At 40.4% G+C, this 13357-nt stretch overlaps 1 protein-coding gene across 1 annotated transcript; it reads right to left on the bottom strand.

Annotated features, from left to right (window-relative positions):
* Window positions 1-5227: 5227 nt before the first annotated feature.
* On the bottom strand, window positions 5228-11109 carry LOC126956857 (chondroitin sulfate proteoglycan 4-like). Its single transcript, XM_050794112.1, has one exon. The coding sequence runs from the start codon at window positions 9525-9527 to the stop codon at window positions 8736-8738; it is 792 nt and encodes a 263-aa protein (XP_050650069.1). The 5' UTR covers window positions 9528-11109; the 3' UTR covers window positions 5228-8735.
* Between the last annotated feature and the right edge of the window lie 2248 nt (window positions 11110-13357).

The following is a 13357-nucleotide window of genomic DNA, read 5'->3' as shown; positions in this document are numbered from 1 at the left end:
TAATTTTAAATAAATGAGGTTAAAAACAGAAATTTATATGCTCATATTTCTGGATGCTGGAAGTCTGAGATCATAGTGCCAGCATGGTCAGCTTCCGGTGAGAGCTCTCTTCCCGGTATGTAAATGCCCACTTCCTCATGTCTTTACATGATGGAGACCAACAAATAGGTTAGTCAGTCTGTCTCTCTCTCTTTCTCTCTCTCCTCTCTCTCTCCTCTTTCCTCTCTCCTCTCTCTGTCTCCTCCCTGCCATCTCTCAACATAAATTCATGATACTTCCTAAAGATCCTATTTTTACATACAGTCACACTGGGATTTGGAACTTCAACATACGAATTTTGGGAGTTATTGTTCAGTCCAAAGTACTTAATATTATTCTTTTCCCTTTTAACATAGGCAATCACATAATCTGTAAATAATGGCTCTTATTTTTCCACTTTAGTTGTTAGGTTTTGTCTCTCTATATATATTTTTTCTTGCTTTACTGGACTGATTTCAAGGTCCAGCACAACACCAACTAAAAGTAGTAATACCAGCATAACTGTCTGCAATTCTGCTGAGATATGTGCTCCATTTTATTGGCTTGGCTGTAGGTTTTTATTTTTTTTATTTTTTGAAGAGGCTATCTCCAAAGGAAAGATTTCTTTTTATAGCCAGTTTTTACATGATGAATGATTTCTCAATATTTCATAATTTGTGAGGCTGAATTCCTCTTGAATTTATTGAACGTTTCCTGTGCATCCTCAAAAAAAGAAAAAGATTAAGGAGGAACAAAGCGATTGAGCAATGTGGTGTAGCACAGAGAATGCTGGACTGATCATCAGAAGATGTGAGGTAAAAGTGCTACTTCTAACATGAAAGTGTGTTGTGAGTAACTAATTTTTGAGGTTGCTAATTGCTTTGTTTGACAATTCAAACTGTTAAATTTCAGCTCTGAAACTTCTATTCATCCATTGGTTGGATTTCTCCTTTAGAGACATATGGACCAGAGCAACTATTAAGTTTGCCCAAATTTCTCTTTTCTAAACTAAATATGCATTGCTCCTTTAACTGTTCTTTGTATGTGAGGTTATACTTCCTTTTGAGGTTATACTCCTATAATCCTGCTCCTTCTCCTTCAGAATACAATAGGTTTTTGTGTAACTAATAAAGGATGCTATGCATAACTAGCTAACATACACCCGCTGTGGACAGACTGTCATGAATTACACCGAAATCAAGTTACTCTAACAACACAGATTTCCCTCTCTATAATAATCCAAATGCAAACATTTACTTTTACTTCTGTTATATTTTATCTTTTTTTTTTTTTTTTTTTTTTTTTTTTTTTGAGATGGGGTCTTAATCTGTCACCCAGGCTGGAGTGCAGTGGCATGATCTCAGGTCACTGCAACCTTCACCTCCTGGGCTCAAGCGCTCCTCTCACCTCAGCCTCCCAAGCAGTTGGGAAGACAGGCACGCACTACCATGCCCAGGGAATTTTTTGTATTTTTGGTAAAGAGGAGGTTTCACCACATTGCCCAGACTGGTCAGATTTCATCCTTTTAATGTTTGCTCTGAAATCATCATCCAGAGAATTAGTTATTCCTCTTGGATTTGTCATAACCACAACTTTGATCAAAATGCCTTTCATGTCTTTAAAACTCGGATGGAAATATTGAAGAGCACAGAATCAAAATCAGAGACCAAGAGGATTATAAAACTAAAAGGGAACTTAGCTGCAGTGAGTCTGTGACCCAAACATACAGCAGAGAACTTCCAAACCCCAAGAGTAGCAGAACTTCTGAAAAAGTATGTGGGATTGTGTTTATTTTGATAAAATACAGCCAAAATTTTTAACAGTTCAACTTCGCCCATTCCTGTGGCGTACTTCCTCTGAGCAAAGTCTTTTGATCTTTCAGAGGTGTTTCGGACACGAGTTGAAAAGTTCATGAAGTGTCTCAAGAGAAAGTTGTGTCCACTCATACACAGGTGCTATGAGAATTTCTTTAGAGTTCTGTGGGCAGAGGAATTCCAGATCATGGCCTGTGAGTGTGCTCCTGGAACATGCTGTCTTAAGCTATTCGAAAACAAACATGGAAGATGGCTCTGAGCAGAAGGTAGGAGAAGTTTTCATGCACTATAGGAATGTAACCTTTGAATACCAGTCATGTTCAGAGTATTTCTCCTGGAAAAATACATCATTTCCTTAATGGAGTGGCACTTCCCAAAATGACATGCCATTTAATAATATTAATCTGAAGGCAAAGAGAGGGTATGTTGGGGATTTGTCTTTCCCTAGACTTCTAAAACCAGAACAATATCCGCTGGCCTGAAATTAAAGGATAAAACAAACTAATGGAAAATCTTGACAGATTTAAAAGTATTTGGTCCCCTGTCACCAACTCTGTTCGGGGACATACTTGATGCTCCTCTGCTCACATCTTCTCATCCCCCAGTGCTCCCCTCTCACTCCTTACTCCGGGTCAAAGGTGAAGCCTCGGGCCCTCCCACACCTGATCTGCTGGCTCATCTGCTGTGCTCCCCACAATGCCTGCAGCGCCAGCCACACTGGGTGACTTGCTGCTCCTTGGACACACCAGGTGTGCTCCTCACTCAAAGCTGGTGCTCTGGCTCTTGTTCTGCCTGAATGTTTTTCTCATATACACTTAGCTTACCTATCCATCACCTCCTCCGGGGTCTGCTCAGACGCTGCTTTCTCAACGGTGCCTTCCTTCACCACTCTATTAGAAACTGAATGTCAATACACACACACACTTCAGTAAAGGTGCCAGCACTTCCTAGCTCCCTTTCCTGCTTTATTTTTCTCCATAGCATAAATCATTCAACATACCATTTATTTCATGTATTTATTTTATGTATTGTTTCTTCCTGCCTCTCTCTTTCCCTCATCAGGAAAAATGCTCCCTGTGGGCTGGGATTATCACCTGGTTAGTTCACCAATTTATCCCCAGTACCTAGAACTGGCATCCCTGACACAAAACAGATATTCAAAAACTATTTGCTGAATGAATGAAGGGCAAGAATGGCCAGGGAATCTCCCTCTCCCAGTCACTAAAGGCTGCAGCCACTAGTTTTTAGAGGTTAGAGTCACTGTAAGTGAAATGACTGTGTCTCAAAACAGGAGTCATCTAGGGAGAGACAATGTGAAGGGGTCACCTCAAAAGCAGGGACCCGTGACTTTGACTCTTCTCTGTGAACAAGGCTACATGATAACATAAACAGCATGTTGTCACAGCAGATGCATAGGGAACACCTGCATCTCGACACATACATTTCAACCAGTCATTCTTAAATACATGCCTCTTACGAAGCACAATTAATCATTGAATTGACCAGGATTGGACCAAAATTTAGTGCTCAGAAGATAGGACTACAATTTACAAACTACTTTTAGAGAAGTATTCCATTCAACTCACAGCAGAGCAGGTTTGAAATGGTCTTAGATGGGTTTGTCCAGCCTTTGAGGGAGAAGCCATGACTGAAAGACACCTGCACAAGGTCACTAAAGCATCACCTTCCCTGGGACCCCACCTGCATGAGGTCACTAAAGTGTCACCCTCCCTAGGACCCCCACTGAGAAGCACTGATGTCTAAGGTCTTTTCCAACCCTCAGTATTCTCTGCTTCTCCCCAGGGCTCCCCAAGTCTGGCCTCCTTGACGTGTAATTCAGGTTACATCTCCTGTGGTCAAAGGGGAGGACTCCTCCACAGACTAGCTCCAAGTGCACTCTGCCACTCCTCCACCTCCTGGACAACTCCCCACCCACCTAGAATGCCATTGGCCATGCTGTTCCCTTTGCTTGCCCTGCTTTTCTTTGTTTCCTCCTCTGTTATCTCCCTGCTCTTTCACTCTCTCCTCAAAGTCTAGCTGAAACAGTATTTCCTCTGTGAAGGTTCCCCTATGCGCTTCAGTTAGCATCTTTATTCCCACCGCACCACTGTGAAAATGCAATGTGAGAGGCAACAAAAGTGCACCTTATATTAAACCTGGTGCCCTTGATTGCTCAGCAGTATTTCTTGAGGGTGAGGAATATGTTTCACTGACCATGGTAACTGCACACAGTAACTCGAACAGGATGTTTAGTAAATTGATTCAAATCAATGGATGCGTTGAAATTCTTAGAAGCAAAATGAAGCATCAAACATGTGTTCTTAGCTGACTAGACAAAGACACTCTAAAATGGTAGGTGGTTGTTAATGTTTTCCAACTTGGAGAGTGTATATTCCTAGGGTCTTATAAAGGAAATGATGGGGACCTGCAAGTTACTTTTCAGCATTTAAAAAGAAAGTAATGGAAATCATTCTTTTATTCATGATAAGAAAGTACAGTCTGACAATAAGACCATTCTAACCCAAAGCAAAGAAACATGACAGCAGCCTGCAGTTGTCCTTGGTTATTTTATGCTGATTGGATGCCAAGTTGGCAATTGTGCCCAGATCCCTGATTGCAGGGACTGGACCATTTTAACTATCCAGAGCTTATGTTCATTATAGGGTGTGATATGGAAAATGTACCATGTAAGCATCTGTTGGTTGAGTGAGAAAATGAATGAATAAAAAAATCCACCAATGATTAAAGCATACTTGTGTTAAATACCTGGGCATTACCCCGACATTGCTGAGAGGGACAGTGACAACGTGGCACTCATCTAGAACTGGGCAACCAGGATAGTGCAGGAAACCCATGGCATAGAAGCAAAAGCTAGAAAGCTAGGGATGTTTAACCTCAAAAAGATAAAATTCAAGGAAATCTGATAACCTTTTCTTTCAAATACTTAAAAAGCTTTCATGAAAGGATGTGTATGATTTACTCTGTACCAGAATAGTATCATTCTAAGAGAATCATACTATGAATGAATCTAGGAGGTGAATGTTTTATTCTGTACCAGACGTACCTCTGGTACAGAATAAATCTGGGGCACTAGAGCCAGGACCTAGGAGAAAAAGTTTTTAAATGGCATATTTCAGCTCAGCCTAAATAACTATCTAAAAATTGGAGCGTGTTTACATTGGAAGGGCTCATCTCAGCAAATAGTAAGTTCCCCATCACTGAAGTTGTTTAAGCACTGGCTGAATGACCTCTCTATAGGGATACTGTGGAAGGGCTTCTAGCATCTGTTGGGAGGTCGACTAGACACCCTGCAAGGTCCCATCATTCCCATGAATCTAAATAATAAATAGCCATTTTTTCTCCTACCCAACATTCCCAATTACATAAACTGAGAGTTATTACCTGTTTCCCGATAAAGTTCATTAGCTTTCCTCTTGGAAAATTAGAACTTTTGACATCACTGTATTTTGGTGGTTCAAGCAGAACAAATTCACAGTCAAGTCCCTCAAAATATTTGCTTGGAATTTTGAGGCAGTCTTCTAGAAGTGCTCTGGAGCCACCTTCTTGAACTGTGAAATTCTGCACCTGCAGAAGAATCCACTTAGGCGTGATATCGACCAAGATTTCGACTCTGCTCACAACTTGGAAACCATTCATCACATTCAGGGAAAAACAGTCCTGTTCTTGGTTGGGGGTTGTCTGCACATAAGGGATATTGCCATCCTCCACATCCGGTTGTGTAAAAGTCAAAGGGGACTTTTCATCTGCACCCAAGCTGCCTTCTTCTGGTATAAATTTTTGGAGGTATCGATGCATTGGTGGAGTTTCGACTGTGAACACTGCCTCTGAAGGAATATTATCTTCATGCCCAGCCTTGAGTTCACACACACAATATCTAGACACACACACACACAAATACTAATAAATGTAAAAGTCAAGACTGTTGATAACCACATTGTCTTATATTAACGTCCACAATTGGCTTAAGTTGTACTTAGGGTTGATACACAGTTTAAACCTGAGTCTATTTTGGTGCCCATGCCAATATTTTTAATATCAGCCCTGGTCACAAAAAAAGTAATGGTCAGCAACACTTGAGCAGCTACTAATGTATCAACCAAGTGTCATTCACAGCAGCAAAAACCCCAGGACTCGAAGGTTGAGGTGAAAGAAGGTAGAAGAAGCAGCAGTTGGGTCAGTAAACTTGTAAGACCTTGAGAGGAAAGTTTTCATCCCCCATTTTAACTCGCTCAGCATTTTCAATACTTTTTTTTTAATTCAGCAAACTCCATCTCAAATCTGATTATAACTGATGTGTAGTCATTGGGCTGCATATGCCCCCTTGTGGTGAAACTTAAGTATAAGCTTTTGAAAAAGAACAAAAAAGCTAGTTCTTATTCAAAACTCACTATTCAAACTCTTATTCAAAACTCACTGTTTAACCCATTCTGATTTGAATTCATTTTTAATTAATTTTATTGGCTGCATCTAGCAAAAAAGTAAACTTGTTTGCATTTCTGAGGGTAGATTCAGAATAGCCTGCATTTGTGGCCAGTTGTTATAAATCACAGCTTACACATCCCACATCCTATACAGCATTACCCAAAAGAAGTACACCCCTTCCTAACTCTGATCCGCATGGCTGTGCCTGCTGGAAGTTTCCAGTAGGAGCCCCGGGAAACCAGGTGACTTTTGGTCTCACCTCTGACATTCCACTGGTCTAGGCTAGTTTTAACCATCATTTTCAGGATACTAAACAAAGCCACATTCAGAACTAAAAAACTATGTAATATAGTGTTTTCAGCTAACTTGGGAATGTTTCTTACATTTGTTAAATTACTCCAAGTTTTTATACTGTGCTTCAGCACATCATAAATATAACTCAAATCAAATGAAGTATTGGCAGTGTTGCTATGAATAATGAATAAAAGATCTCTTAATTTACCATAATATATACCTCTCTTCCTTAGTCCAAGTTTTTACTGTACTAAACGTATACATGCACACGTATGCACACGTGAGCCCAGCTTTAAAATAAACCTGAGCATTGCTTACATTCCATTTCCAACTGTAGGAAAATTGATAGCATCAAAGTCATGAAATCTTCCAAGTTTTCTTCTCAACGGCATCTATATTTTCAAAAATTCACTCCTAATACCAGGGGAGAAATCATCACAAAAATAGCTTTCAGAAGCAAACAGATTATTAGCGCCTGTGAGAATGAGAATTCTTGGTGTTATGGATAGGATAATTACCTACCTGGAGCCTTCCAGTATTCAGTTTTACTGCTTTTCTTTCTTCAACTACAAGAGTCTTGATGTGCAGAACCTGTGTGTGATGTGGGTGACCTTCCACACACTTGAACACAGACTCCCACTCCCACCTCTAAGCATGTGGCTTTAACTTTCACTGTCAGGTTGAATACATCAAAGTTGCCACTACCATCGTACCTATCAATCACATGTCATCAAGTCATCCTGAGAAAGTGAGTGGGAAACAGAATGATTGACCAGGATCCTGCCGTGCTTTGGGGCCTGCACAATGTAGAATTCAATCTTGTGGTCTGTTCTGACATCTTGGTTTGTGGTGATACTTAGGTTGGCCGCTGTGAGGCTGCCATCTTTTCTTCTCTATATGAACAGCCCCGTGTTGTTGGCTATCTGGACATAAGGGTCTGACACACTGACCTCAGGAACAGACGATGTGTAGTGGACACCATCTGTCACAAACAGCACAAAGCGGGCCGAGTCTGCACCCTGATGCCCGAAAAGCACGTGCCCTTCCCACAGGTCCTCTTGCCTGAACTGGTAGAGTTTATGAGTGGGGTCGCTGGCTCACACCAAATCCCCATTTGGGATGTCCCGCCGGGTGTACAGCAACTGCCCATCATCAAAATTTAAGTCAGGGTCATGGCAACAGAGATCTGCCAGGGTCAATAAGTGCTGGTCATTCCGCACAACATGAAAGACTTTATCTCTCATGCATACTAGTTTCTCATCATTCTTTAACCAAATAGAAACGGTGACTTTTATTTCCGTAGATGAATGCTCTGAGTCAAGATCCCTGACTGTTCCCCTGGTCCTTTGGTGGAGGCCACAACAAAGAACTACTCATCACCTTCAGTTTCAGAGTCATCTTGAACATACATCAGCTGTTCACTCACTTTGTCTTGATTTGTGAACATAGTGATATTGTTATTTATTTCCAGAGAATCAGACAAGCTAAGCAGTTTCAGCTTCGCATGTTGAGGGCCTTTGGAGATTTTATATTGGAAGATCTGATTGCCCAAAATTTGAACAAACAGTTCTGATTTTTAAATTAATTTCCCTTCTCCTTCTTTTAAAAATAATCTGTTAAAATAATGTATGTCTTATCTGCTTTAAAGCTGATTCTGAAAGTATAATCTTTTGATTCTATCTATTTTGCAACAACCAAAAACCTAAAAGTATCCTGTGAGTCTTCCCTTGGCTTTTCCTGAGGTTCGCAACTTATCTTAAAGTCTGTAATATTTTTTTGGCTGAAGATTGAGTTTGTTTTTAGAACGTTATTGCCAAGTAGCAATTTTCCTTTCTTAGATGGGATCAGTAACTTAAAAAGTAGTTCCCTCTCAGCTACTTCCACACCCTCTGTTGCAGCCTGCAAATGATCCGAATTCAGTATGTGCTTGTTTAGTTGACTGATCTCTAGAGGAACATTTTTCAGAAGGATAAACTTTAGCCATTGTGCTGTAACTGGAAATGTCAGCTTTTCACCAACTTTTCCTTCTATGTTAACTTTAAATTTAAAGTGATACGTAACATTTTCTAGCTGCAATTCTTTGAATGTACTACAGTACCGGACCTGACTCTGATCAACAGAACGCTGAGAAAAGGAACTAACTTGTCTCAATTTCCCACTTGACTCTCACCACTGGATCTGGCCATACTGAGTGATGTCAGAGCAGGTCTCCATCTCATGCCATTCACCATTAACCTCCACTGACAAGTTACTCCGTGTAATCAGAGGAGTGCCACCCTGTTCTATGACCACACCAATTCTATTGGCCACTGCAAAGTCCCAAGGAACAGCCATGATTCGCAACACTGCTCTATTACTAACCAGCTCTTCATCACTTGCTCTCAGAACAATCTGAGAGTTTTGATGACCCCTGTGCACATAGAAAATGTTGCCATCTCTTAAATCTTCATGTGTAAAATGATTAATGGCTTTCCCGGGATCATTTGCATTTTCTAAAAACCCAGCATCTGAATTGAAGTTGCCAAGAACTGAAATACTAAGACTCAAAGAATCTGTGTCAGAGTCTGACATGTCTGTCATACTTAGGGTCAGTTGTTTCTTGGAGTTCTCAAATAGAAGAAGCAAGTTTCCTTCTGGTACCTTAAGGTACAGGGGATCGTTGACTGGAATGACAATAATGTTAAACATATGTGGAACACGTTCTTGCAGATATAATGGCATTTCTTTCTTGCTATTGGAAGAAACCAAAAATGTAAAATAATCTATAGGTTCTTCTGAACCTTTGTGGACATACCAAACTTTTCCTTGCCATAAGTCTAACATGGTAAAAGCCATATCCATTTCTTGCTCAGGTGGCACATCTAATGGAAGGAACCCATGTATAGGCCTTTCCTGTATTTTAAATAGTATTTGAGAATGATGGATACTCAAATCCTTAAATTTCACATCCAGCTTCATGTGCCTTTGTTCCAGTAAGGTCCACCTTCTTGGACCCCCAAGTTACTCAAAACCAAGAAATCGCTGCTCTCATCTTGAAGAAAAGGCTTGATGACCTCACGGACAACAGTGGAAAGGAAAACTTCTGACTGAAGCAGATTTTCTATCGCTGTTATGGAAGGATTTGTGTTGTCAACACTCTCAGTTTTACACCAGCAGAAATACCTTTGAAAACAAGGGCATCCCTTAATGCTTTCTTTTCTGAATCGGCTTCCAAGCTTCTTAAGCACCCTTTGAAAGAGGTTCCTCGAGCAAATTTCCCAGGCACAGAGGCGAGTTCTAACCTCTTTACTTCTTCCCACATTTGGTTATCAAGACCTCCCACAAAAAGGGCTCCTTCAGATACAAATGGTTTGCTTTGCAAAGGCAGTGACTTCCTTACCTTTTTTCATCTACTGTTAGGTCCAGATACTCCCCTGTGAATTTGAATTGAATAACATGCCTCTTGTTGTCACTGACAAAACTAAAAGAAGAAAGCTGAGTTTTACTTTAAGCCTTTCTACATAAGGCTTCAATAGACGTTCATCTATTTCCAAAGCAAGAAAATCTCCTTCCTTACCCAACTGAAATGAAAGCAAGGCTTGCTGAGTTACAGTTTGCAAAGTAAATTCCAATAGCCCTTGTCTTTGCACTCTCCATTCTGGAAAAGTGACAGAGAATCTGGAGCTAAAGAAATTGATGGCTTCATCCTCCCCTGCAAAAAAACTCATCATTGCATCCTAGTGACACCTCATAAACCTTCTTAAAACCAGGGTAAGATCTAAGGGATGTAAGGATCTCCCTCTGGTTAAATACCACATCTTTCATACATCCTCGAAAATTGGGGAGCTTTCCATCCAGATAAGGTACATCGAGTGCCCTGTGGCCTCCTACGTAGATTCCATGTTGAAAACTCAAATTATGCATCCCACCAGCTGCCATTTGGCCAGTTGTCTCGTAACGTTTGTCAATAACAAAGGAAATATTATGCTTAACATAGCGCAGTTCCACGAGATGCCAAATAAAGTCATCCATATGAAATCTCTGCTCAGAAAGGAGCATTTGTTCACTTGTACCCAAATTTACTCTCACCTGAAAAAGAAAGAATCATAATTAATCAATCCCATCTCACTTTTCATTTCATACTGTTTTATTGAGAAAATGGGGCCTTTCACAAAAGAAAAAGAAGAGAGAAAATTGGGCATGAAAACTCTTCCCATGCTTATAGATTACATACTAAACTCAGAAAATTTTAAAGTTGAAATATTTAAGACATGCTAGTAAAACTGGAGAAGATCCCAACCTATACAAATGGCCCATCATTTTATTCTAGTGAAATAACAGCAATCAATATATGTAGCTATTTTGTTCTCTTTCTCTCTCACTGCTTTTCTTTCCAGTAATTCTATGCTTATATGTATTTTAAAGATTTAAAATCATACCCGTAAGGTTCCTGATTTAAGTTATATTATACAATAGTCATTTGTCCGAGCTGCAAGAAAAAGTAAACCCTGTGGTTTGCTGGTATGAAATTTTAATTGAAGAGATAGCTCAGAGGAAAGTTCTATGATGTTGAACTCCACATAGCTTTCACCATAAAAAGATGCTAAGGGGAAAATAACAAAAGAAGTATGTTAGTAAATGTATTAGGCAATGACTATTCCACTTTATATTATTATCTCTTTTCAGGGACTGATCCTGGTGAAGAAAGTTGCCTTTCCCAAGGCCATATCTGCTTCCTGGGGTGACCCAGAGATCTGACACGGGTTATAAAAAGCTCAGTGTTCTCTCACCCCAACTCTGGAAAGCTCTGAACAGTCATTCCCTCTTCACAACTCTCAAGAGAGGTAGCTGAGGCTTAAACTGAGATGAAATTGCAATTCAACTCCTCCATCTACCCCAGAATGCTGCTTTCCCTTCCACAGGAGTTGATCCTACAAGCTTTCTCTAATAAACCTCCTGCTTACTAAGTTCCATTTCAGATTCTGCCTCCCCAGAAGGCCAGCTTGTGACAACTGGTACTGGAAGTGGTCTGAAAAAGCAGATGCTAAGATAAGATTTGGAGCTGGACCACCACTACTCAAATGGTAATTACGACGCTGTCACTGGTGGTAGGTGAACCACAGAGAGCCCTGGCAATGACTGCAGACTTCACTGGTGGTGAGCTGTCTTGGTGTAAGAGCAGAAAGGAATACATTAGGCCTGGCTCTGAAATACTGAGGTATTAAAAACAAGGCAAATACAGAGTAAGTGTGAAGACAATGGAATTGGGTGCCTATTGCCAAGCTTGAATGAAGCTTTGGAAAAGATAAGGAAAAGCTGGGAAAGATTAGTTGACAATTACAAACTAAGTATGAAAGCCAGAAGACCTTCCTTTTAGCAAAGTCCTTCTCATCTCCTACAGCAGGAGGGCAAATAAGCTGAGACTCAGACCCAGGAATTAATCATCAGAGTAGTCAAGCTCCAAGCAAATTTTTGGGGAATCTAGCCTGCAATATCTACTCCCCTCTTTGCTCCTCTGTGCATGTCTTTATCCTAGAACCTACCAAGTTGCATTGAAATTTCTTATTTATGCATCTATCTCCTGCACTATTCTGTAAGTTTTCTAAGATCAGGGACCATACCTTTTATATCTCATCTCTTCAGTACCTAGCACAGTGCCTGGCACACAGGTAGTGTCATAGTTTCTGTTGGTGTCCCATTTCGATCCCTTTTAACAGGCTGGTGCACCCATCCTTCAGTTGCTGAACTGCCTTATCCAAAAACTCCAGTGAAATCACATCCCCTACCCTGGAGAGCAATCCACAGCCAAAGATTGATTGGAACTGAGCTATAAAATATGTAGAACTCTGCATTGCCATTCATATTCCAGATTCCCTTCTGGGATCAGGCTGAGATTACATCAGCTGAAACCACATCTTCGCTTGGCATCTTCTCCTGCCTTATCCTGCTTCCCCCACTTCCTTACATTCTCTACTGGGAAAAAATCATTCAGTGATTCACTAGCACCACAATCCCTCACTCAGGCTTTCTCACTAAGGAAACTGACCTAAAACAGGCAAGCAGTAAACAAGCATTTATTGAACCAAACTATACTGACCTAGTAGACCCCTTACTCTATAGTTGAGTAAACTCAGACTTAGAAAAGCTTAGGGACTTGCATAAAGTCATCAGTTGGTTAGAAACAGAGCTAGGACACAAACCAAGCTTTCCCCACTATCAATCCAGTGTTTTTATGAAGACAGGAAGTTAATACAGAGATGAATATGATCCCTACAGACTCTCCCAAATATGCATAAGCACCCTTTTCTCTCATTAAAATATGCATTAATAATTAAACGTAATAGAACTAGAATGTAGAGCTAGGTCATTAAAGTTGACAGATGGCAGTTACATACCCACTGGCTAGCTGAGTTTATCCTCCAGGCCTCCCCATTACTGAATGCCCCCACCTCAATTTCTGACAGACTCAGAGGCTGTATTGTTAAGTTTTCAAAACCAGGAAATGTTTTCTAAATTATAAAAGCTACCGCTGAGAATGACTAAGTAACATTAATAAACAATATCCATATATTTTCCCACGTTTCACCTCCCTGGCACTAAATCAATCCTAGTCCCAGCTGGTGGCCAGAAATTTCCATTGCCTCTGGAGAAAAGCAAGGAACTAGGTTAAAACCTGGTTTGACAGCCTGAAGCCAGTTCATGTCCTCACATACCTCTAAGTAGATCCTATCTTTTGCAGCCCCTAATAAGTGTCTCAAAATAATAATAAAGAGCAAATAGAAACATGAGTGAAATTGGCCCCTGGAAGA

The sequence above is a fragment of the Macaca thibetana genome, chromosome 6, assembly GCF_024542745.1.
Source record: "Macaca thibetana thibetana isolate TM-01 chromosome 6, ASM2454274v1, whole genome shotgun sequence".
Classification (NCBI taxonomy): Eukaryota; Metazoa; Chordata; class Mammalia; order Primates; family Cercopithecidae; genus Macaca; species Macaca thibetana.
Note: the sequence above shows the minus strand (reverse complement) of the source record. Positions and strands in the feature narration are given on the sequence as shown.

What these genes read in the sequence shown, in the direction of transcription:
- LOC126956857 (XM_050794112.1), bottom strand. Translation starts at nt 9,527, where the DNA reads ATGAAGCTGGATGTGAAATTTAAGGATTTGAGTATCCATCATTCTCAA.